This window comes from Drosophila rhopaloa, unplaced genomic scaffold (genome assembly GCF_018152115.1).
Source record: "Drosophila rhopaloa isolate 14029-0021.01 unplaced genomic scaffold, ASM1815211v1 contig_3, whole genome shotgun sequence".
Taxonomy (NCBI): Eukaryota; Metazoa; Arthropoda; class Insecta; order Diptera; family Drosophilidae; genus Drosophila; species Drosophila rhopaloa.
The window spans coordinates 23,597,934-23,620,341 of NW_025335123.1; the positions used below are offsets into that span (position 1 = coordinate 23,597,934).

Below are 22,408 nucleotides of genomic sequence, written 5' to 3' on the forward strand. Positions count from 1 at the left end.
AATCAACCATTTCGGTAAAGCACTTGAGTACTCTAATTTTCTGATTTTTACTCAAGTCAATATGGATTTATTAAAATAGGGATTACTTATTAAATATACATTTAGAATTAAAACTAAAAAACGAAATCACCAAGCGTAATCCTTTTCTAGAAATAAAAAACAAGTTTAACCTATTTTGATTGCAAACTTAAAGCCCAGAACTTGATCGCTCATAAAGGAGATGCCTTTAAATAGAAGAAATCTTTTTTTTAAATGCTCTAATTATTTTGAGATACATATGTATTAGTTTCATGACTGAAACAGTATTCAACAAAGTATTAAGTATAATATTCTTGCGTAAACAGTGCTTCACTTGGCACAGTGTTTATTCCGTCTCGAAGAACTCGTCATAGGGTATATTATTCCACAGATTTTGCAGGATGGATTTGAAGGCCTTGGAGCAGGCCTCGTTGATTTTCGGTTGGACATCCGCAGCCAGGGCGTTCCACTCCTGGTTAAGGACCTTCAAGGTGCTCTCCCGCAACTCCACGTTGTCGTTGAACAGGTTCGACAAGTCGAAGTGGCCACTGTGAATGAGAATTCAAAATTACCAGTGGCTCAACAAAATTTCCGATTCTCACCTCTTGATCTTGGTCACCGTCTGGTAGTCGGTGATGTTAAGGTATGTATGGCCATCAGCCCGCTTCACCGGCTCCGCCATAATCCTCGACTTGGTCTGGACCTCGTCCAACCGAATGGTTATATCGCCCTTGCCAACGATTGGCAGGATGAGCAGTTTGCCGTCCACATCGTACTTGGCCCGCAACATCAGTTCGGGTGCATCCATGACCATGGTTAGCTTGAGCGGCTTGGTAAGGTCCTTGGTGAAGCCCTTCACGCTCTTCACCACCGCGGAGTTGGCCAGGTTGTGCAGCTTGGCTTTGTGTATGACCAGCTTGAACTGCAGCGACTTCGAGTGGCCTCCGCTCTCCACGCGCATGGTGTCCAGCTCGATGGGTTCCAGACTGGCCACCTGCCGCTCCGGAATGCCTCGTTTGAAGGCTCTGAAAAAGGTCTGCGCCTGTGCCACGAGGCAGACCTCGTCCTGCACCTTGCAGCGCTTCAGGGGCGACGCTGTAAATAAATATGTAACAGTTTCACACGATATTTTTAACAAATAACAAATTCCAATATTATGTACTAATAAATGAATGCTCAAAATTAAACCACAAACATGGAGTTTAAGTCTTAAATCAGATTCCAGTAAAAAGAAGGTTATTTTGGAAGTGCAGTTGGTTCTCCAACGGTATTGTTTCATGCCTGAATTTTATTGCAGAGTTTAAGACAATAAATTCTCGCTTTTACAGGTATACCATTTTGGATTGCAGAGCATAGAAATACTGGTCTTTTGCAGATATAGAAATACGGGTTTCTTGCAAACCCATTTGTTGAAAATTTGAAAGAAAATTTAAAATGTGACGAGACTAGACCCAGAATAAAAAAAAATTTTAATTTTATTTTCAAGGAATTAAGCCACAAGCCTTTAGAGATATGCCATCTAAGTAAGGGCTATGAAGTAATACTTTTGGTCACTTTTCTGCAATGCAATTTTTCAAAAATTATAAACAAGCCATTTTTCGAAAATTTGGAAAGGGGTGAAAATTACGAAAAATCGACCCCAAAAAAAAAGTAAAGTAAAAACACAGATTTTTAGAGAAATAAACCACAATCATTTTGAGGTATGCCAATTTGAAATCGGAAGTCTGTAAGAAAAGTTATGAGCTTGGAAGTTAGGTTTTTTGGCACTTTTCTGCAACCCCATTTTTTCAAAATTTGGAAAGGGGTTACATCGTTGAAAATGACGAAAAATCGAACCAAAAAAAAAAGTAAAAACACAGATTTTCAGAGAATTAAACCACAACATTTTGAGCTATGTCACATTGAAATCGGAAGTCTGTAAGAAAAGTTATGAGCTTGGAAGTCCAGTTTTATGGCAAAACCCATTTTTCGAAAATTTGACATCGTTGAAAATGACGAAAATCCGATCCAAAAAAAAAAAAAAAAGTAAAAACACAGATCTTTAGAGAATTAAACCACTATCATTTCGAGGTATGCCAATTTGAAATCGGATGTCTGTAAGAAAAGTTATGGGCTTAGGAGTGCAGGTTTTAGTTCACTTTTCTGCAGACCCATTTTTCAAAAATTTAGACATCATCGACAATGAGGAAAAATCGACCCAAAAAAAAAAAGTAAAGTAAAAACACAGATTTTTAGAGAATTAAACCATAATTAATTTAAGGTATGCCACTTTGAAATCGGGTGTCTGTAGGAAAAGTTATAAGCTTAGAAGTGCAGGTTTATGCCACTTTTCTACAAAGCCATTTTTCGAAAATTTGGAAAGGGGTAACATCATTAAAAATGACGAAAGATCGATTAAAAAAAAAAAGTAAAGTAAAAACACAGACTTTTAGAGAATTCAACCACAATCAATTTGAGGTATGCCACTTTGAAATCGGATGTCCGTAAGAAAAGTTATGGGCTTAGAAGTGCAGTTTTTTGGATACTTTTCTGCAAAGCCATTTTTCGAAAATTTGGAAAGGGGTTAATACGAATGATCGACCCAATAATTCAAAGCAAGTTGCAACTCCTATAAGGACTTAGTTTAAGTTTTAGGTACTCACGGAATCCATTAGAGGCCTCGACACTGTAAGGAACCAGGCACATGAGACCCATCCACACTAGAAATATCCTGGCACTGGTGAACTGCATTTTGTTCGTACTCCGTAACCCGATTCTGTATTCTGATTTAGCCGAGTGACAACTGACAAGCTTCAACCCAAGCCAGGCCTTTTTATGCATCCTCTAAAAGCCGAGTGCAATCTCAAGTGTGATTCTGGGCACAGCTCAAATTAATTACACCTAAGCCCGATCGTACCGGCATGAAACTTAGTTTTTATATGGAATCGAAAAACTTGATCGAGATGGGAAATCCGTGACTTTGATCGGGAATCTAGTCGAATGAATTATTGTTTGAATAGATAATAGTTCATAATTCCCAAAAATATTACGTGAACAAATTACAAGTTTATTTTAAATTAAGAAAGTGTGCAAATTATATTCATTTTTATTTATTTATATTCTATAATTCGACTAAAATATTGTATATCAATTTTGTTTATAACAATTAAGTTACAGGTCGATCTAAAAATATAAGTTTCCTTTATTTTTTCATGTGAAATTTGTGTTCTTTACATATTCCTTAATACATAATTCATTATTTGTAATTTAATTAAATTATTGAAGTAAGTAACTTGCCGGTATTTATGTGACAAGAGTTTAAGCATTCGACTCTTAAATCAAATCCAATTGAATTTCTGTGAAAACTGAATGATTCTCAACTTGGATGCAATAGAGAACGGGTTTCTCTTCTCTCTCAGAATCTCCGTCAGAGGTTCTATCATTTCAGTTGAATTGAGAAATGTACCCAAAAGGCAAATATACATAAATGTGGTAGACCCTGATATTTGCGTAACTCTGATGTACCGAAGAAACTCCCGCAAAAATATATATACACAAATTATAAATATCTTAAATAATATTAGTTAAATTAGTTAAATAAAAATATTCAGAATGTTATTCAATACAGAACACAGTTATCATATCATCAAAAATAACTGTAAAATAAGCCTGTTCCAATTTGAATTAATGAACACAACAAATTGAGTGTCTTAGTTCCGTAGAATGGGAATACATGCCCATTCAGAGCAACTCACCTCTCTCAACCGATTTGGATATGGAATCGGAGCAGCAGGTGGATCGCTGGATTCCTGCTTCACCCATCAGGTGACCATCGGATCCGTCACTGGGTAATTGTGTGTGCTCAGCCAATTGGCAGTGCGTGTCAGGTTCTAGGTCAGCGTCGACCAGTGTGGAATTAAACTTTGATCTCCTGTCATGTCGGTGCGATGACGACGATATACATTCCCCTGATCCGCGGGGGATATTATCTATTGTGACAGTGACTTCGGCTTACAGTGCATCACCTGTAGAGTGGGAAGAAAATTTCTGATCCTTCCCTATAAGAACAACAGCAAAGCTTCGCTTTGACAAACATTATGTATCGAATTTCCGTAACATATTTTAATTAAAAAATAAAGCAAACAATTATTATTTGGAACTCTCAGAACCAATTAATAAGGTTTAACTTAACAAACAGTGTTCTTTCTAAATTTATTTTAATATATTGCTTTAAGTTCAACCAAAAAATACATAACAATTTGTTTGCCAGTCATTCTCCAATTCAACGCTTCAGTTCATATCATTTTCAAGGGATATAATTACTGGAGTTGGACTGTGTTGTCCGTTAGGTAGTTAGTTATCGCCTTGCCCAGCCAGACGCGGCTTATTAGCGGGCAATTAGATAATGAACACGGCTTGGAGTCATTTAAAAAGGTAAACAACTTTATTTACATTCAACGAACATGAACCAGGGGCGGGCGGAAAGGTGAGCGACTTGGGGCACGTGGCGTATGACTATGAATCCGAACCTGAGTTCAACTCAGAACTCAGAGCCTCATGCTTTGGTGGCGTCCGTATCGCTGCCCAGGTTCTTCAGTGACTGCTCGAACTCCACGCTGTCCACTTGCCGCTTGCCCAGATCGTGCGGCGGCGGCCCAATCAGCTCCACCACTTGATCGTAGTCCAGGGTCTCCTTCTCCAGCAGCGCTTCAGCCAGCTAAAATATATACATAAAGATGAATTAGCGTGAAAAGCGACCAATAAATAAATATAAGGAAATATGACTATCTAAAATAACCCGTTTCATTAGGACTTGATAAATTGTAATCAACAATGTTTCATCATTATTTATATGCAGAAGCTCTACACAACACCTACGACCATTTCCTATAACAATAAAATAATAAAGTTATACGAGTCCATAAGGCATTTGTAAACGTAATGTAACCTTAACTTTAAATGTCTAACCTGACCAAACGTAACATGTCTTTCTAATGATTTGTAACCCTTTTTTCTAGTATACTCCAAAAACTTCCTTCAAAACATCCATGTAAGGAATCAGTGCCAACAAACCTTCTCCAGCTTATCGCGATGCGTAGTGAGTATTCCCTCGGTGGTTTGGTATGCGCTGGCCACCACGTGGCGCGCCTCGTTGTCGATCAGACTCTCCATTGCCCGTGAAAAGGGCTTCTTGCCACCGCTGCCCATCGCACCGCCGCCCTCTGTCTCATCGGCATCCCGGACGTAGATGGGTCCCAGGTTCTCGTTCATGCCAAACTTTTTGATCTGTGAGTACGCGATCTTCGTGACCTTCTCCAGGTCGTTCTGGGCGCCCGTCGTAATCCGATTGAAGACCAGATTCTCGGCCGCCCGACCACCCAGCGCCATGCACATCTTGTCGAACAGCTCCTCCTTGCTGTACAAGTGCTGTTCGCTTGGAGTGTATTGGGCGAATCCCAGCGCCAGACTGGTGCGCGGCACAATAGTCACCTTCAGCAGGATGTCCGAGTTGGGCAGCATCCAGCCCACCAGGGCGTGTCCGGACTCGTGGTAGGCGATCACCTTGCGCTCGGCCAGCGACAAGGCATGCGAACGCTTCTCGGTGCCGCCTGAAAATGGTGAGCGTTCACTATTTGAAGCCGAAGCGGTCTGACGATCAACTTACCCACTAGTCGCTCCACGGCGTACTCCAGGTTCTTGCTGCTGACCTCTTTTTGTGTATTGCGAGCCGCATGCAAGGCAGCCTCATTGCAGACGTTCGCTATGTCCGCACCCGAGAAACCCGGCGTCAGGCGGGCCAAGCGCTGCGAGAAGGTCGCGGGCGGCGACTCCAGTTTCACCGAAGACAAGTGCTTCTCGAAGATCTCCTTGCGCTCCACCAGCGTGGGCAGATCGATCAGGATGTGGCGGTCGAAGCGACCGGGTCGCAGCAGGGCCTTAAAGTGAAACAGGGATCTGTAGCATGGTAATATCCAATGATTTCTTTGACCTGTACCTTGTCCAAAATATCGGCCCGATTTGTGCTGGCCAGCATTAGCACGCCTTCCTTGGTGGCCATGCCATCCATCTCGACCAGCAACTGGTTGAGCGTCTGCTCCGACTCGCCAGAGCTCCCCTGTCCCATGCTCTCTGTGCCAGAACGCTGCCGACCGATGGCGTCTATCTCGTCGATGTAGATGATGCACGGCGCCCGCTTCTTGCCCTCCTTGAAGAGATCGCGCACGCGTGCCGCACCCAAGCCGCCGATCATCTCGATAAACTCAGAGCCGTTCATGCTGAGGAACGGCACCTGGGCCTCGGTGGCCACTGCTTTGGCCAGCAGCGTCTTGCCACATCCCGGCGGACCCAGCAGCAGGGCTCCCCGAGGCACCTTGGCGCCTAGGCGCTGGTACTTCTCCGGGGACTTGAGGTAGTCGACAAACTCCTTCACCTCCTGCTTGGCCTCGCTGAGACCGGCCACGTCACGGAAGAGCACGCCGCGACCGCCGTCGAAAGGATCCACTAATGTGAACTTGGCGCGGCCCATTTGATTCTGGAAGAGATTAAGAAGATGTAAGCCACGAGTCTCAGGGCTAAGAACCACTACCCACAAACGAATCCATGCTGAGCGGACTCTTCATGCTCTTCATTCGGGTGGCGATGGACATGAGCAGGGCGCAGACGAGCAGCAGCATAAGGATGCGGCCGGTGGTGTCCGTCTGGCGGTCGTAGGTCACCGGCACACCATCCTTGATGCCCAGCCGCTTCTCCACCTCCCGCAGCTTCTCCTCGAACTTGTTGGCATCGGCCACCGCCATGTGAAAGATGGTGGAGGACACCTTTCGGCCCTTAATGACGGCTCCCTCGTGAAGGATGATGGTGACCATCTCCATGTCGGGCCGTATGATCAGCTCCTTGACCTCGCCCACGGCTAGCATATGGTGCACGAACTCGTTCCAGGACACGTAGCGCGTGGAGCCCTGGTTAAAGGAGAGGATTAGATGGTTGACTACCTTTTATGGGTTCATAATTCAGGCTTACCTCTGGCCTCTCGGAACGCGGTGTAATCAGCAAGGAGAAGAAGGCCACAAACATATAGATGGTGAAGAGCCAAAGCACAGCCTTGGTCAGCACCGAACGCATCTTCTCGTCGTTCTCATTGTTGTTCTTGTTCGGATCCTCGCCGGGTTCGCCAGAGGAACTGCTGGCGCTCGGATTGGCATTGGGATTGCCGGATACTTCCTCTCCTGAGCCCTTGCTGCTCTTCTCGCTGCCCTCCGCCGAGGCAGCTGGCTTTTCTTCAGTCTTGGCTCCATCCTTCCCGGGCTCTGCCGCCTTGTCCTGCGTGGACGTGGGAGGAGGCTTTCCGGCGGTGCTCAGGCTGCGCAGGTGCATCAGTCGCACTTCCTTGGGCGTTAGTTGCAGGGAGCGGGCTATGACGCCCACAATCGCCTTGTACTCCGCTTGCAACTGCACCACCTGGAGAAGGAAGTCTCTGGAGGATTGGAGTGATGGCATTTGGTAATTAACGCACCTGTCGACGGCTGAGTTGGAGGAGCGACAGCTCCCGGGAACTCATTTGGGGCCGCCCCGTGGCACTGCGGATCTGGGCCAACTGGTGGCTGCCGCGCTGCAGCACATTCCGCACATGCCGCAGGCCCTTCAACATTATTTCCAAGTCCCCGGAACGACTACGTAACTCCTCCGAATGCCAATACGTAACTCTATTTCGTTGACAGGGCCAAATAATGTCGATAGCTCCTGTGAATACTGATTTACGGCTAAACGCTTCCCAAATTGTTGGCCACGCTTAGGGCCAGCCCCAAAAATGAATGATTTAACTAAAATAAAAACACACGAAATTTAGTTTGCCGCAAATAGTGTGCACGCAGCTTTCATCTGCCCAAAATACCAAAGCGCCTAGCAAAAGCGGATGGATAAATAATCTTTCGAAATCTGGACACACTCAATTGAGGATATGCCTGCGATCTTTTGGCCGTTAAAATATATAAAAATGGCGGAAAACATATTTCGCTTTAGAAACACAATAAAAAACTGCTACTCTTTTTATTAAAGTTAAAAAAAAATATTTATTTATATATATATTTATATATATATATCTTGGCCGGTTCAATAAGTAAAACAATTCAAAGTGCCTATTCGATTTTTGTAAATAAAAAATAATAATAATAGTGCTATACAAATATTACTTCGTACTACATAATAATAATGTCACTGAATTGAGTAGCTAAATTTGTTAGATGTTGCTCTGTTCTGTTCGTTGAATGGCAATTGATCGCACCGCGCTCAATAGTTGTTGTTTACGGGTCCGTCGAAGGGACCCATGCTCTCACCAAAGTCCTGCATCTCCTCCTCCATGGCGTCATCCAGCTCGTCGCCGATCTCGCCCTTCGACTCCGGACACTTTCGACAGCGGCTCTCGTTAACGCCGTAGTTGATGCACGTGGAGCCCACGCACTCGCAGCAGCCGTCGTGGAACCATCTGGAGGTATGGGGATAAAAGAATTAGTCAATTATCCTTTGGGAAAATATGCCAATTCCAAGATACTGATAGATATATAACAGATAGATATATACCATTGTTATAAAAAATCAACGATAGCTCGTGCCTTATCTTTGGAAATACACGTGAGGTAACTACATACTACACAAATTCTATAAAATATTCCCTTTCGAATTTAGTAAAATCTAATAAATACGATTTCACAGGTTTCTAAAATTTAGAATCATGCACATGTTGAATAAATACAGATAAATGTCCATACAGTAATTACCGATTGGCTACGGTTGGTTCCAAATGCTAATCACAACCATCGATTCCCTGGACCTTTTTCTTTTCCTCACCTCGTACTGCTGGCGCCTGTTGTTTGGCAGCTGGTGCGGCACTTGTTCCACGACACGCACTGATCCAGATATATAACCGTGCAGTTCACGGTCACTATATTATCTCGCTCCTGAATCGCCTCGTCCAGGTTTTTATCGTTGGTTCCTTAATAAAAAAAAGAGAACATTATGAGGATGGAAAACTCAAGTTGCTGTGTTTACCACTCACTCAAGAAGTAATGACCGTCCTTTTCCAGCTTGGGACCCTTCAAGTACTTGTCGAAATCCACTTGAAACGTAAACACGTTCCAATTGTAGCCGAAGCTGTCGCCCTCATCCGGAGTGGCCACTGCGTTGAATAGCTCCGGCACACCATCGAAGTCCTCCACGTGGGACTTCTTGGACAGCGAGTTGCGCGTGTCATTGGGTTTCGGGCAGAGTTCTGCGAAAATTATGGATTGATTTATATTAAGAAGATAGTCTAAACAAACTCTTAAATAATCTTCACTGCTTATTTCTGGAACTCAAACTACATACATATTTTCGAAAGGAAATTATACTTTTCATGATTCACATTTCATTCGTTTATGACTGCTTCTAATATTTACGACTAGTTTGTGCCTTTTCTTTTTTATTATTGTAACCACATTATTTGTGCATCTGATAATTAAAGTGATTTATTTTTATTCCTCGAAAAAAGACAAGCTTTTCCTATTCCGATCTCGTGTGCACATTTGTTTTCATCGTCATGCTCGATTTGTTTATAAACAACATCATGTGGGCCAAACGTAAATTGCATATAACGAAAATCCGATCGGGATGATTCGAGTCAATTACACCATCAATAAACAGTTTTTTCTTTGCTAATAACTAAAATGGATATTAAAGACAATGTGTTAAATTGGAAGAATGTTAATATTATGTACTTTTTAGCTTTAGTGCACAAAAAAACTACTAATGTCTAAAATAATTACAATATTGATCTACTGGTGCAAAATATTAAATTAATCTTTTGTGAGGGGTTAAAGTAAGGAAAATTACTAGTTCGCTGGCTTGGAGTTTTAACCCTTTGGCCCGCGTCAGTGTTAAGGCTAGGCCGATCGCCTGCTCAAGCCCGTTATCGATAACTAGTTAGCACATCGCAAGCTCCCCCCTCACACACACACACAGGTTCGCCTTACCCGTTTGACAACAACAAAAACAAAGCAATAGCCATCACATCATCAGTGGTGATCATTTCTATATGTACCCCACGGCAACCTCCCACCACCCACTAATCGGATGGCCTTTCTTACCCACACAGCTGCAGCACTCCTCGTAGTTCTTGCCCAGACATTTGAGGCACTCCTTGCAGCAGGAGCAGTTCTTCAGCTCGCACTTGCAGCTCTGGGTGAGCATGCACTTGGAGACAATTGAGGCGCAGACGACCTCGTTGCAGGACTCCACAGTGCCGTAGAAGCAAACGAGGCCCAAAAGCACGATGGTGCCCACTGTCAGCGAGCGCCAAATTTCCATGGTGCCTGTGTGTGTGTGTAGGGATTGGAATGCGCTCTTTTCCGTATCCGTATATGTGTACGCGGGTGCAATTACAACTACAACAAACAACAATTACAGGCACACAGGCAAACGCAGGCTGGGCATTTGTTCGACTTTTTGCACTATAATACTATATATAATAAGTAGTATGCGGATTATATAGCAGTCGGAATCGGAACGGATCAAAACAACAACAAGCGACACCACAACGAACACTAAACAGCAACAACTAGCAGCGAGCGGATCGACGACGATCCGCTGCGGCAGCGACGTCGGCAGTGGAGGCGACTGCGCGGCGACAATGTCTCTCTCTCTCGTTGTTTTTGTTATTGCTAGGGCATAAACTGTCTTTTTCTTCCAACAAAACAACAACAATAGCGCCAGGCTAGACACAAATACACACACACACCAAGGCGACTACGCGAATTAAGCGGACGCACACACTTAAAAACGGGCTGCTTCTGGCTCACACATACACTCCCAGGCCAGCTTAGAAATTGGAATCGATGATGCTGCCGCTGCCTTTTTATTGACAATTCCGGTACGATCGGAATTTATATCTGAATCTGAATCGGGAGGATCGGATCAGATCGGCGGATCGGAGGCGAGCGCACGCGTACGCCAACTGAATGATCAACTAGCAACAGCAACAACACGGATCAGCTCGATACATACATACGTACATGTGGACCAAGTGACTAGAGATGAGCGCATCTGCGCCCACCGGGAACGGATCACGAGAAGTCACGACTAAAAGTAACAATATTTAGTTGCCATGTATATAGAGCTACTGAATCAAAGTTTACTAAATGTTTCTTTTACTTATAAAAATTAGTACATTACACTCGAAAAAATACTTTTCCGGTTCTCGAACCGGTTTGATATGCAACTACAATAAAATCTTAAAGAATTAGGTAATAAATGAGTTAGAATGATTTTCATTAAAAATTTACCACTATACTTTTTATTTTTAGGAGGTTTAAGAGTTTGATATTTTTAAGAATACATTTTGGGAAACCATTATAGTTAATAGCCCAATAGAAAGTGATTTTGGTGCAATATTAAAAACTGCGACCTCACAATCTTCAAACTCGCTCAAAAATACCTTGTTAAGCTTAATATTTTTGAAAACTTATAATTTATTTAAAAACAAAATCACTACTGAAACCGTACTTGTATAAAGCTATGGACTTGGAATTTATTATTTCTATTTTATTATTATTTTTATTTTGAGTTTTACCTCTTACTGGACATTTATAAATGAAAAACTTTTAAGCTCGAGCGTTGAACTTAATTTGTACTATATTTGTTTATGTTCTGTAATAGCTTAGTTTAACGAATTACACCAACAATTTACTAATACTTACTACTAATACTAATTGAATAATGGAAATGATACTGCATATACAATACACATTTTCAATCATTTTAAGCGAGCTTACCATAGCTTTTTTACTTATGAAACATAAGTATACACATTACACTTTAATAAACTGAAACATAGATATTTTAACGTAATTAATGTAAATTAATAAAAACTATCGGCATAGATTATTTCCATGACAACTCCTCACTATTTTATACATATTTTCAATAATTTTAAGTGAGCTTACCATACCTTTTTCATTTATGAAAAATACCTGTACACATTACATTTAAATAAGCTGAAAAATATATATTTCCCCGTAATTAAAATAAATTAATAAAAATTATCGGCTTAGATCAGTTCCATCACTACTCCTCACGCAAGCTAAACGATATGCTTTAAACTTTAATAAAAACTGACGAATGGTATTTAATTGTTTTTGTATACAATTTATTTTACTTTGGATGCCCAAAAACACAAAACCAAATGTAATTAAATTAAAATCTAAGAATAATGTGAGAATTAAATAAAAATTTTTAAATTGGCGCCTATAGCCTGCCAATCGATATCCAAACCTATCAAGCAATATGCAATTGTCCCTGCATATCGACTTTTTTTTGTAAACATAAACAGAGAAATGAAAAATTAAAAATTGAGGATGTTTATGTTCCGAAACTGCGCTGTTTTGCTGGTGATTGGCTCCATCTGCTGCTTCATCTACGGCCTGTTTAACTCGCACGTGGAGGTGGAGCCCAATGCCTGCCGGATGACCTATATGTTCGGCGAGCCTATGTTTGCGGTAAGTTTGACTCGTTTCTCTATGAGATATGTGCCTCAAATGTTGATTGTACTTAACTTGTAGAAAGTGGGAGTCAAGGACGGGGATCTGTACCCCAATTATGGGCTCTACTACTACTACGAGGGCGTGCGACAGCCGCTGGACCCGCTTAAGCGCCGAATGACTGGTGCTCCGGTGATTTTTGTGCCCGGCAACGCCGGCTCCTACAAGCAGGTGCGCTCCCTGGCTTCCGTGGCGCTGCGCAAGGCGATGTCCGACGATGGGGGCCTCCATCTGGATTACTACACCATCGACTTCGACGAGGAGCTGTCGGCGCTGTATGGCGGCTATCTTCCTCGTCAGCAAAGCTATCTAAAGCTTTGCATCCGCACCATCCTGGGGATTTACGAGGGCCGTGCGGAGCAGCCCTCCATCGTGCTGATTGGACACTCCATGGGCGGCAAGCTGGCACAGTCGGTGCTGGTTGATCCGGCCGTGGGGCAGCACATCAACACCATTGTCAGCATCTCCACGCCTCTGGATCAGCCGGTGCTTAATCTGGATGCCCAACTGGAGGAGTTCTACGAGCAGACGAACGCTGTGCTCGGCAAGTTGCGCACTGCCACGGTGCCCACGATGTCCACGAATGTCTGCGACAGCCTGCACCAGCGGCCGCCGAGTGTGCAGCGGATGGCCAACCAGGACAGCTCAGCACGACTGGACAACGTGCTTCTCATTTCTACGGGCGGTGGTAATAGGGATCTGCTGGTGCGACCCGGACTCACCACCTCCCGGTTCAACGATTTGCATGCTATGGTAGTTTTGTGAAAGCCAGTTGTCTGTCTGAACTCTTGCTCATTTTTTCTCCCTTCTTTTTCAGAATTCGGCTATACCCAAAGTGAGTCTCAGCTGTGACCATCTTTCCGCCGTGTGGTGTCTGCAGTTCATGCAGGCCATCAACCGCTTCCTCTTCAGTATTGCCCATGTGCGTGAAGATCGTTCATCAATCGTCTTTGGCACCAACAAGCAGCGCAACCTGCAGTCGGCCTTGTCTACATTTGTGGTATGTTTTTTTTCGAATTTCGGTCGCTATTCCACACTAAATATGTACCCACAGAAGCCGCGAAGCCGTCAGCAGAGTACTGTGCGATTCGGAGCCGCAGGAAATTGGCATGAGGAGCGACGGCTGGTGATCAACAAGTACTTTACAAATGGACTCAAGGGCACCTTTTTCGATTTAATTGGACTACAGCGCCAGGAGAGATACAGAAAGACGGCCATCGAGGCCTTGAATGTGGATGACGAGGACTGGCTGTTTGGCTGCTCCGCCCAAGAGCACAATAAAACGGGACAGCTCTATTGGTAGGGAAACCTATAATAATCAGCACATAAATATGAAGCAATAGTAATGAAAGTGTTTACCTTTTCATCCAGCGAAAAGGCCACCTCACTGATGCACCTCGTTCAGCGGCTGCCCAATGAAGATCGCGATCCCAGGAGCATTGCCATCCTGGATCTGAACAACTTGCGTAAGACCTACGTGCAGTGGACCCATGTGCTAGTGCGCTTGCCACCGAGCACCAAGCGAATCGGGTACAACCTGGACATCTACGACCCTCGAGAGCGGGTGATGGACATCAAGATGCCACGCTGGTACACCATGGCCAAGCTGCCGTTGATAAACGAAACACTCCAGGGCACGCTACACCACCGGCTGCGAATTTCCGAGATGGTGGATCCGTACCAGAGCATTCGGGTGATTATAGAGCCGCTGCAGTGCATTAACCCAGAGTACAGGGTCACCGCCAGGATATGTGTTCCCTGGGCGGCAGGCTTTGAACGCTTTCAGACAATTAGGTAAGTTTTTTCCAAGGTCAAAGCTTTGTAGTATATAATCCGCGTTGGCTTATTTGCAGATCGTTTGATCAGAAACCTCAGTTGTATGTGAATGTGCCTACGTTAGCGCCCAGGCATTATAATACTACGCTTAATCCTGTGGTACTCGATCTGTATATGGATCCCACTTGTCGCTATCGAATCAGGTAAGCATCAGTAAACTTCAGTTTGCTATTCCTTCATAAAATGAGAATTAAAGTAAAGCCATAAATGAAATTAAGTAAAAGCTTGTAGCAGGAGGTCTTCATATAAATTAAAATAAATTCCTAATTTACATTTTGTATCTCTTTCATTTCCACTGACTAAATCTATCTCACTCTGATTTGTGTTCTTGTTAGCTATGAGTACTCCTATTCCTCGGCTTTATCTCGATTGGTTCTCGAGTTCTACGGCTGGCTGCCGGCACACCTAGTCTGCGTTTTGCTGATTGTGTTAAGAAAGCAAGTCGAGGTCTTTCACGAGGTGGGAACCTTCCGTAGTCTGCGTCCATATGTGGGTTACCTGCAGTACACTTCGCTCTATGTGGTCACAGGTTTGTTAAACGCAAATAAGTCTTTACATTTGATTTATATCCAACCAAATTGCAGCCTGTCGTCTTTTAAAGAAGCTTATCATCACCAGCCGGTTGCTGCCGGAGCCAGAGCCTCTGGACTACAGCATAAATGTTTCCATTGTGATCCACTGTGCAGCCATTGCCCTGTCTCTGCTGGCCACTCTGGGCACCTGGTTGGCCTTGACGCTCTATGGCAATGCCTTTTACCGCCTGGCCCTGCGGATTACACGCCTCTCCCAAGCCACCTCCAACGTCATGATTTCGATCATGACCCACTTACCCATTACGTACGGCATACTGACCATTGCCACGGCCATGGGAACCTGCAGCGGAGTTGGCCTCCTGCTGGCCTTTGTGTTCTACTTCCTGATGCTGTCGAATGCCTATAAGGACTATCTGGAGGACTTTCTGTGGCAGAAGGCGGCTAATTTGGTGCGTGGAAAGCCTGCTGCTGTTGCTGCAAATGATCCTTCCAGCGGGGAAAAAGCAGGAGAGGAGCAAAATCCAGAACAGGAGGCGCTAGAACCGAAGGATGAACATCAGCAGCAGGAGGAAGAAGAGGTGGAGCTCTGCGAGGGTCTGCAGAACTTTTCTTTCCACGTCACTTTGCTGCTGATGCTGCTCATGCAGCTGCTGCTTAATGTTCCTAGTAGTTTGGCCTGGGTGCGCAGTCGCCGGTAAGTTTTGACTTCGAGTCTTAAGAGAACCTAATTAAATATAATATTTCCTATCATCTAGACATGGCATTGTCCTGCCCGATCCGAGTCTGTATCCCAGCATCGTTGTTCTGGCATCACTTAGTTTGCTCTTGCAGCTGCGGGCTCCCCAAAAATGGTAATATAGGGTAAATTCTTAAACGTGGGATTATTTTTAAAAAGGCAAATCTTACTTGCAGTCAAGGATACTGGATCCTTTCCATCGTGTTTTACGTTCTGGCCGGAGTGGTTTTACTGTACTGTCAGGCAGCCATATACAGGCTAACCTTTGTGATTGCCGGCGCCTTCGCCCTGCTGGCTGTCCATCAAAGTCTTTGGGTCCTTTGGCGTCGCCTGTCCTAGATCTAGTTAATTTTGTTCTCCCTGTGTTAATTTGTTATTTATTGCCTCGTTAGTTCATTCAGTGCGAGTCGGGAGCCGTGGACGCTGGCTTATGTAAGCCAGCTCGTAGCGCGAAGCAAAATAAGCTCAGATCGGGATCTCTCCTAGCGGGAAGTCCAAACTGGGCCCGAATGGGCGTTGCTCTCGATTTGCTTCGGTCGCACATTACACGCATTAATTGTTTTTACGCCTTTCGTCGGCGCTTTTGGTTAGCGATATCTCGCTATCTTGGGTGGCAGACACGTCAATCTCCATTTGGGGGAAATGTGTGAAAATGCCTATTAGTAGCAGCGCCCGGTGGCCACACTCCCCATCCCGACTCTGTTTTCCTTTTAGCCAAAGACATAATTTGTAGTATTTGTTTTACCCTTTTCCGAAATTATTTACAATAATCTGGTCAAATTTGTTTCGTTTTGCGCTGTGAGATATACATATTAAGGTTTGAATGATATGAGGTTTTAATTTTTTCCTTTTTAAAATAGAAATACAATCAATTGATTACCAAGAGTCATAAAATGTTAAATTCATTTTCATTGTGTACAAGTATTATTGTATTTTTATTTTGTAATCATCCGATAATACTTAAAAAAAATCATATTTTCTTCCAATCAACTAAAGGATAATTGACCTAATATACCTGCCATATGACACAAACTGACTTGATAGAAACATTATGTATAAATATTGTAAAATGTTTTTCAGTTATTTTAATTATACAGAATTTGCTTTACCTTTAATATACAATTTGATACATTTGTAACTTCCAAATAACCAGTATTGATTGTTGGCCAGTTTAGATGGGCGCGCAATCACGAATTCATCGATGGCTCCGATTTCAGTTATTTAGCGCCCACAAGGAGATCTCCATGCGCCCAACTGCGTCCGAGCGAATCCAGTTTCGGTTCATCAACGCCATCTACTTAATGTCTCATTTGTGCGATGTGGAAATCTGGATCAGTCGGTGGATCATAGCACCCGGGGGATCGGAGGGGCGTCTGCACGCAAACTGGGTGAGACCATTCCAACGTCTACAATGCCCACGGGAGCTGTTCGGAGCTGGTTTCTTGGCTGTTCAGTGGCCAAACACGGTGTCCCGATAAGGATGTGTCCACTCGCATTTATATTCATAACCGATTCGCTTTCGGAGCCGACATCTGTCAGCCAACATGTGATGAAATTTGCCAATATTGTATTTTATTGGCACTTGTGATATAAGCAAATGGCGTTTCGACGTTCAATGTATGTTAATATCGATATAAATTGCCTTTTTCAATTTTGGCTTAATTAGTTGCAAAGCTGGCACTATTTGAATGCAGGAAAACATTTGCGATTGGAGAAGGGAGGTTGGTGGAGTCCAAATCAATTAATTACGTGGGCTTGCTTTTCAGCTTTAGTTGATTTTTTGTTTATCATTTTGTGGGCCTTTTAATTAGATCGACAGTTCATTAACAAAAAAAAGGAACAAATTTAATTATTGGGAACTTGAATATTTTCATAAAATTATTTTATTTGCAGTATATTGATAAATTATTTATGCATATTGAACATATGAAACAAATATCGCAAAGTTATTTCCATTATTTTTTTCCAAATAAACCAATGTTTTATAAAGTTGTACACAAAGAATTATAATCCCATATTTATATTTGAACCAATCTTACTTTTACTTACCGATCCTCAATAAATTAAAATCTAATTTATTTTTAATGTTTTTACACAATAAAACCATTTTCGTTATTTTTTGTTAAAATATTTTATTGGCATAATAAAAAAAAAACAAATCCGACTTGTTAACAGGCCATGGCATTCTATGTACACATGTGCGTATTTCTATAACATATAACTTTGTACAGTTTTAGCTTAGAGAGAATTGGCAGTAAGATTATAAGACTTGAAGAGGTGAATGGACTATTGCCAGTAGGCGGGCACCAGTTGAACCGGACCCTGAACATTGGCCATTTGGTAGGGCGAAGGTGCCATTACATTGATGCTGAAAGAAAAACAATAGTATTAGAAGTTAGGGAGGTTCTATACAGAGAAATAATAGAAGTTTTCGTAATCAGAGATGTAACACACATGTTATATCGTCTATCAAAGTATTTTTTAAGTTGCCTCTATCGAAACTGGTGTTAACTTTATCTTTGGGAGTGGGTTTTAGTCCTATTTAAGTTAATCCTTTAATATTTCCCATGTGGAATCTGGTTTCATAATACCCACCGCATTGGCTCTGTATCGCGATAGTAACGTGGCCTGGGCGCCACGTAGTTGTTGGAGGTAAAGCTGCGCGGATTGGCCACCGGGAAGCGGATGGCGGGCTGAACATTGGACGCACGTCCTCCGATCCTTGCCCGTGCTCTGGGACGGGCCAATCCGGATCGTGCCGCTGCTGCAGCAGCTCCAGCGGCCGCAGCTCCTCCGCCTCCGGCCGCCGCAGCTGATCCTGATGCTGCCGCACCACCGCCCAGGTTATTCAGGGCTATGCCCCACCCAGGCCCAATCCGCCGAGGTTGAGGGGACCCAAGCCGCCAGGAGCTGCTCCTGGCGCCGGCTGTTGCCACATGGCCGCCAGTTGGATGGGCACCAGGGCGGGCAGCGAAACGGTGACGGGCACACCGGGTGGCGGACCAGCCGGTGCCTCTGGTGCCGGGGGCTCCGGCTCTGGCTCATCCTCGTCCTCCGGCGGCGGGGCAGGAGTGGTCTCCGGCTCGGGTTCAGGCTCGGGCTCGGGCTCCGGCTCCGGCGCTGGAGTCGTGGGCTTCACGGCCACATCCTTCCAGGCGGCCAGCAGGGCAAGTAGCTCGTCCTTGGTCACGTGCGGGCTGGAGGATGGCGGGAGGTGGCTGAACTCGAAGCTGGGACCGTTCCATCCGTGACTGAGGCCACCACCGCTCCAGCCGGGCGGAGGACCCGGTCCGAAGAGGGATCTCTGCTGGCGGGGAATCGGGCCCGGAACGAACTGGCCGCAGGCCAACTGACCAAGGAACAGGACCACCACGATCCCGGTCCCGCCGAGGCAGGGGATGCTACTGATGCTCTGATATCTGGCCATGACGTCTCAACTGGAGCTGCTGTGCGCGATTTGTGTCTGCGCGTTGAACCTCTGGTGGGGCCTTATATACTCCTATCGGCGATCTAATCCCCGAACTCCGCTCGTGAATTGGGTTAACAATTGGCTGGAACCGGACTAGATCGGCTGCGTCTGGACCTGGACCCGCTGACCGGAAGCGACATGAAGCTGAGGAGCCGAGGAGCAATCGGCATTGGCATTTGGCCAACTGGTTCAGTTCGAATCCAATCGTTATTCACGCATTTTGGTGTGCCTAGGAAGCGTGCGCCATTTATGGCCAGCAATTGCATCACATACTTATACTGGATTACCAAAGTAAATGGTCGACAAATGAAAATGAAATCGAAAAGAAAAACGAAAACGAATACGAATACCCAATTGATGTGAAAAGTGGAAAGCGCGTGCAAAAAGCGGGCAGATGGAAACTGGTTTTTCCATGAACTCTTCGCAACTGTGTAGCACAGTGTTTATGTGCGAAAATGCAAGTTTATAAAAGCCATTTTCTATGCCAACTACTGCTGGATAACATATTAGTTATTTATTTTATTTGTTTGTTATTAATAACAAATTAAATATTCTAATGACACTGAAAACTATTCAAGCCAAGCCAACAGTGCGTATGAGTGATATAAAGAGTACCTAAATGACATCAAGTAAGCTTCGCCAACACTGCGTATGAGTTATATAAAATAATCTTTGCCTTTAAATGATGGCCACAAGTAGTATTTTATACGGATAATATTTACATGATATTTGAATGAAATAATATTTATCTTAGCCTAGTCTAATTAAAACTAGAGGCCGAGCAGTCCCAAGACTTTTTGTCCTCGTGAAACTGGATAAGCACTAGTTCGTAGGTGGCCACCGTTCCTGCCATCTGAAAGATAGAAACTAAGGGATCAGCAGGTGATGAATGCTACATGTTTGTCTTTTATAGGAATCTCTATAGACACTCAAAACTATTCAAGCCAAGCCAACAATGCGTATGAGTGATATAAAGAGTGCATCAAGTATGCACCTAAATGAAGTAAGCTTCGCCAACACTGCGTATGAGTAATATAAAATAATCTTAGCCGTTGATGGTAGTTTTTATAAATCTAAATTTTTGTATCAAGAAAAATCTCTGATGATTTCCGAGACTTTTGTTAGAAGAGATTTCTGAGATAAGCCCGAATATAACAATGTTCCTTTCTCACCGCCAGAAACAGCTTCCTGGTGACATTGAAGAACTTGAGGCCCGTGAGCGCCACCTGATCGCTGGCCAGTTCTCCGGCGAAGCGGAAGACCTCCGGGTGATATCCCTCGAGAGGAACGAGACGCAGCAAGCGCAGTGGCTCCCGCGCCTGATCATTGATCGCCGAGACAAAGAGCAACACGGCCGTCGATCGGCTGAGCAAAAACATCAGGGAGAAATAGAAGTAGACGGCGTGGGCCGAGGAGGGCATTGTGCTGGAGGTGACAGGATAATGATATTGCAGGCCATATATGTATGTGCACAACTCACTTGATGCTCTTGAGCAATTGCAGGCAGACGAAGTACAGATTGCTCCCAAAGGATATCAGCATTATTCCGGATACGGCATCATCAACCTCCCGGATGAGCTCCACTATTGAACGGTAGAGAGTGCGAGACCACGTCCAGTAAGTTTCCGGCATGGGCTAAGGATTGACATTTAAAAGATGTCTTAGCGATTGTGATGTAGGCTTATTGGAAATATGTTCTACTAGCTGGGAGAAAACGAATCGATGGGTTCAATTGTATTTAAGGTATTTGTTTACATAAATTGTAACTATTCGGAGAAAATTAGAATTAATGCTCTTTTTGATTTAAAAACGTCAGAAACAGTAAAAGGTTTTATAAATTTCAGAAGTTCGTCGTAGGATAACCCACCTGTTGCACCCGCAGTTCCAAGCTGCGGTTGAGTCTGGCCAGCATCTCGCTGAGACCCAAGCCCAGCATCATCAGGAATATGTCCATGTAGCTCCAGCCGAAGGTGAGCAGCAGGTTCTGGATCTTCCCCAGCCAACCCAGCCAGTTGGAGTACGGGAACAAGTCGAACAACTGGGCACTGGTGCCGTGCAAATACGACTCCACGGGATCCCTTCTTCGGGGACAAAAGTCGTAGTACACCACCGAAATAATGCTCAGCAGGTGCTCCACTGGAGATCAGGAAGACCCATTGGGAAATTAGTTAGGGAAATGGATGTTAAATGTGAAACCCAACTCAGAGAAAGTGCCAGGAGCAGGAAGGCCACAAACTGGATGCGACGGGCAGGACGAGCCCGCTTTAGTTGGCAGGAGTAACCAGGTAGCCGCTGCTCCACCGCCCCCCAATGGCGCATCAATCCTGGCCAGAGATGGGCCAGGTTAAGGAACTGCCAGGAGGCAATCAAGATGCTGACGTGGAAAACGATTGGCTCTGCGAATAATTTTGATTTTGTTTTGTGAAAGAATAAAAGAAAGATGTCAAGAAGGTCGAGCACATATCTCACCCACACTGCGAACATCCAAAACACTGTGGGACACCTTGTGAATGCTGAAGCCCAGATCCACCGAAGTGGAACAGAGGTACACGACACTGTACCAAAACCGCCAGCTGCGCCGGCTGAAACTCAGTCCTTGGTAGGATGAGGCACTGATCCCGCTGACGGGCATCAGGCAGAAGCACTGGGCCACGGCCAAAACAGGAGCCACTGCCTCGTGGAAGGAGCCGTTGTGTATGAAGTTCTCTCGCCTGCCCCGCACCTGGGTGTCTGGACTTAGAAGGGTAATCAGTTATTTCCAGGAACCCTTAAGTTCCATACCACGACACTGGTCCAATCCGCTTTTTAGGAGTTCCAACCAGATCTTTCCTTGGCTCTTTATCTGGCGTACAGCCTTTTTAGCCCGATTTTGATGAGGGACTTTCGCTTTTAGTGGTCGCGACATGTTTGAGTTCTGATTCTTGACTACAAAATTAATACAAATATATAGCACAAAGGAGGAAATCTACCTATGATCGGGTAATGACCAGTGATGAGGAATAGCCAGGATTAGTACCTAATTTAATACTTGACGGACCATGAAAACGTCGTAGGTTGCAGAAAGTTTGTATTACATGTAATTTGATTCAAAAACCTTTCGACACTGCAACATGAACGAAATTCCTTCTTTTTGAATACAATCCTTTTATAAATTTATTGGGCCCTTCCGATATAAAGGTAAAAGTACCTTAACCATCACTGATAACGAGTATTTAATTAGCGTGGCCTTGTGGAAAAGCCGGCGAAAAGTCAATGGCGCTAAAACATGCAA

General features: G+C 44.2%; 6 protein-coding genes across 6 annotated transcripts; 1 reads left to right on the forward strand and 5 right to left on the reverse strand.

The window, feature by feature from the left end:
• Window positions 1–36: 36 nt before the first annotated feature.
• On the reverse strand, window positions 37–2,819 carry LOC108049686 (circadian clock-controlled protein daywake). Its single transcript, XM_017130945.2, has 3 exons — window positions 2,661–2,819; window positions 621–1,113; window positions 37–566 (listed from the first exon to the last, which is right to left on the reverse strand). Exons 1-3 carry the CDS (start codon window positions 2,746–2,748, stop codon window positions 365–367), a joined length of 783 nt encoding a protein of 260 aa, XP_016986434.1. The 5' UTR covers window positions 2,749–2,819; the 3' UTR covers window positions 37–364.
• A 1,600-nt stretch (window positions 2,820–4,419) lies between these two features.
• Window positions 4,420–7,874, reverse strand: LOC108049747 (paraplegin). The gene is made up of 7 exons (XM_017131039.2): window positions 7,511–7,874; window positions 7,018–7,455; window positions 6,588–6,956; window positions 5,993–6,529; window positions 5,663–5,933; window positions 5,071–5,606; window positions 4,420–4,714 (listed from the first exon to the last, which is right to left on the reverse strand). Exons 1-7 carry the CDS (start codon window positions 7,643–7,645, stop codon window positions 4,553–4,555), a joined length of 2,448 nt encoding a protein of 815 aa, XP_016986528.1. The 5' UTR covers window positions 7,646–7,874; the 3' UTR covers window positions 4,420–4,552.
• Window positions 7,875–8,046: 172 nt separating this feature from the next.
• LOC108049753 (protein twisted gastrulation) lies at window positions 8,047–11,021 on the reverse strand. The gene is made up of 4 exons (XM_017131048.2): window positions 10,116–11,021; window positions 9,050–9,262; window positions 8,842–8,986; window positions 8,047–8,479 (listed from the first exon to the last, which is right to left on the reverse strand). Exons 1-4 carry the CDS (start codon window positions 10,333–10,335, stop codon window positions 8,284–8,286), a joined length of 774 nt encoding a protein of 257 aa, XP_016986537.1. The 5' UTR covers window positions 10,336–11,021; the 3' UTR covers window positions 8,047–8,283.
• Window positions 11,022–12,271: 1,250 nt separating this feature from the next.
• LOC108049744 (GPI inositol-deacylase) lies at window positions 12,272–16,783 on the forward strand. The gene is made up of 10 exons (XM_017131036.2): window positions 12,272–12,521; window positions 12,585–13,316; window positions 13,381–13,563; window positions 13,618–13,862; window positions 13,935–14,357; window positions 14,417–14,542; window positions 14,735–14,928; window positions 14,984–15,626; window positions 15,688–15,783; window positions 15,845–16,783. Exons 1-10 carry the CDS (start codon window positions 12,381–12,383, stop codon window positions 16,005–16,007), a joined length of 2,946 nt encoding a protein of 981 aa, XP_016986525.1. The 5' UTR covers window positions 12,272–12,380; the 3' UTR covers window positions 16,008–16,783.
• A 1,171-nt stretch (window positions 16,784–17,954) lies between these two features.
• Window positions 17,955–19,095, reverse strand: LOC108049687 (ESX-1 secretion-associated protein EspK). Its single transcript, XM_017130947.2, is given in 3 exon segments — window positions 17,955–18,036; window positions 18,264–18,531; window positions 18,534–19,095. Coding segments are annotated over 3 exon segments (912 nt in total).
• An 802-nt stretch (window positions 19,096–19,897) lies between these two features.
• On the reverse strand, window positions 19,898–21,859 carry LOC108049664 (gustatory receptor 5a for trehalose). The gene is made up of 6 exons (XM_017130914.2): window positions 21,607–21,859; window positions 21,339–21,533; window positions 21,005–21,273; window positions 20,618–20,772; window positions 20,310–20,562; window positions 19,898–19,990 (listed from the first exon to the last, which is right to left on the reverse strand). The coding sequence occupies exons 1-6, from the start codon at window positions 21,767–21,769 to the stop codon at window positions 19,898–19,900; spliced, it is 1,128 nt and encodes a 375-aa protein (XP_016986403.2). The 5' UTR covers window positions 21,770–21,859.
• Window positions 21,860–22,408: the final 549 nt, after the last annotated feature.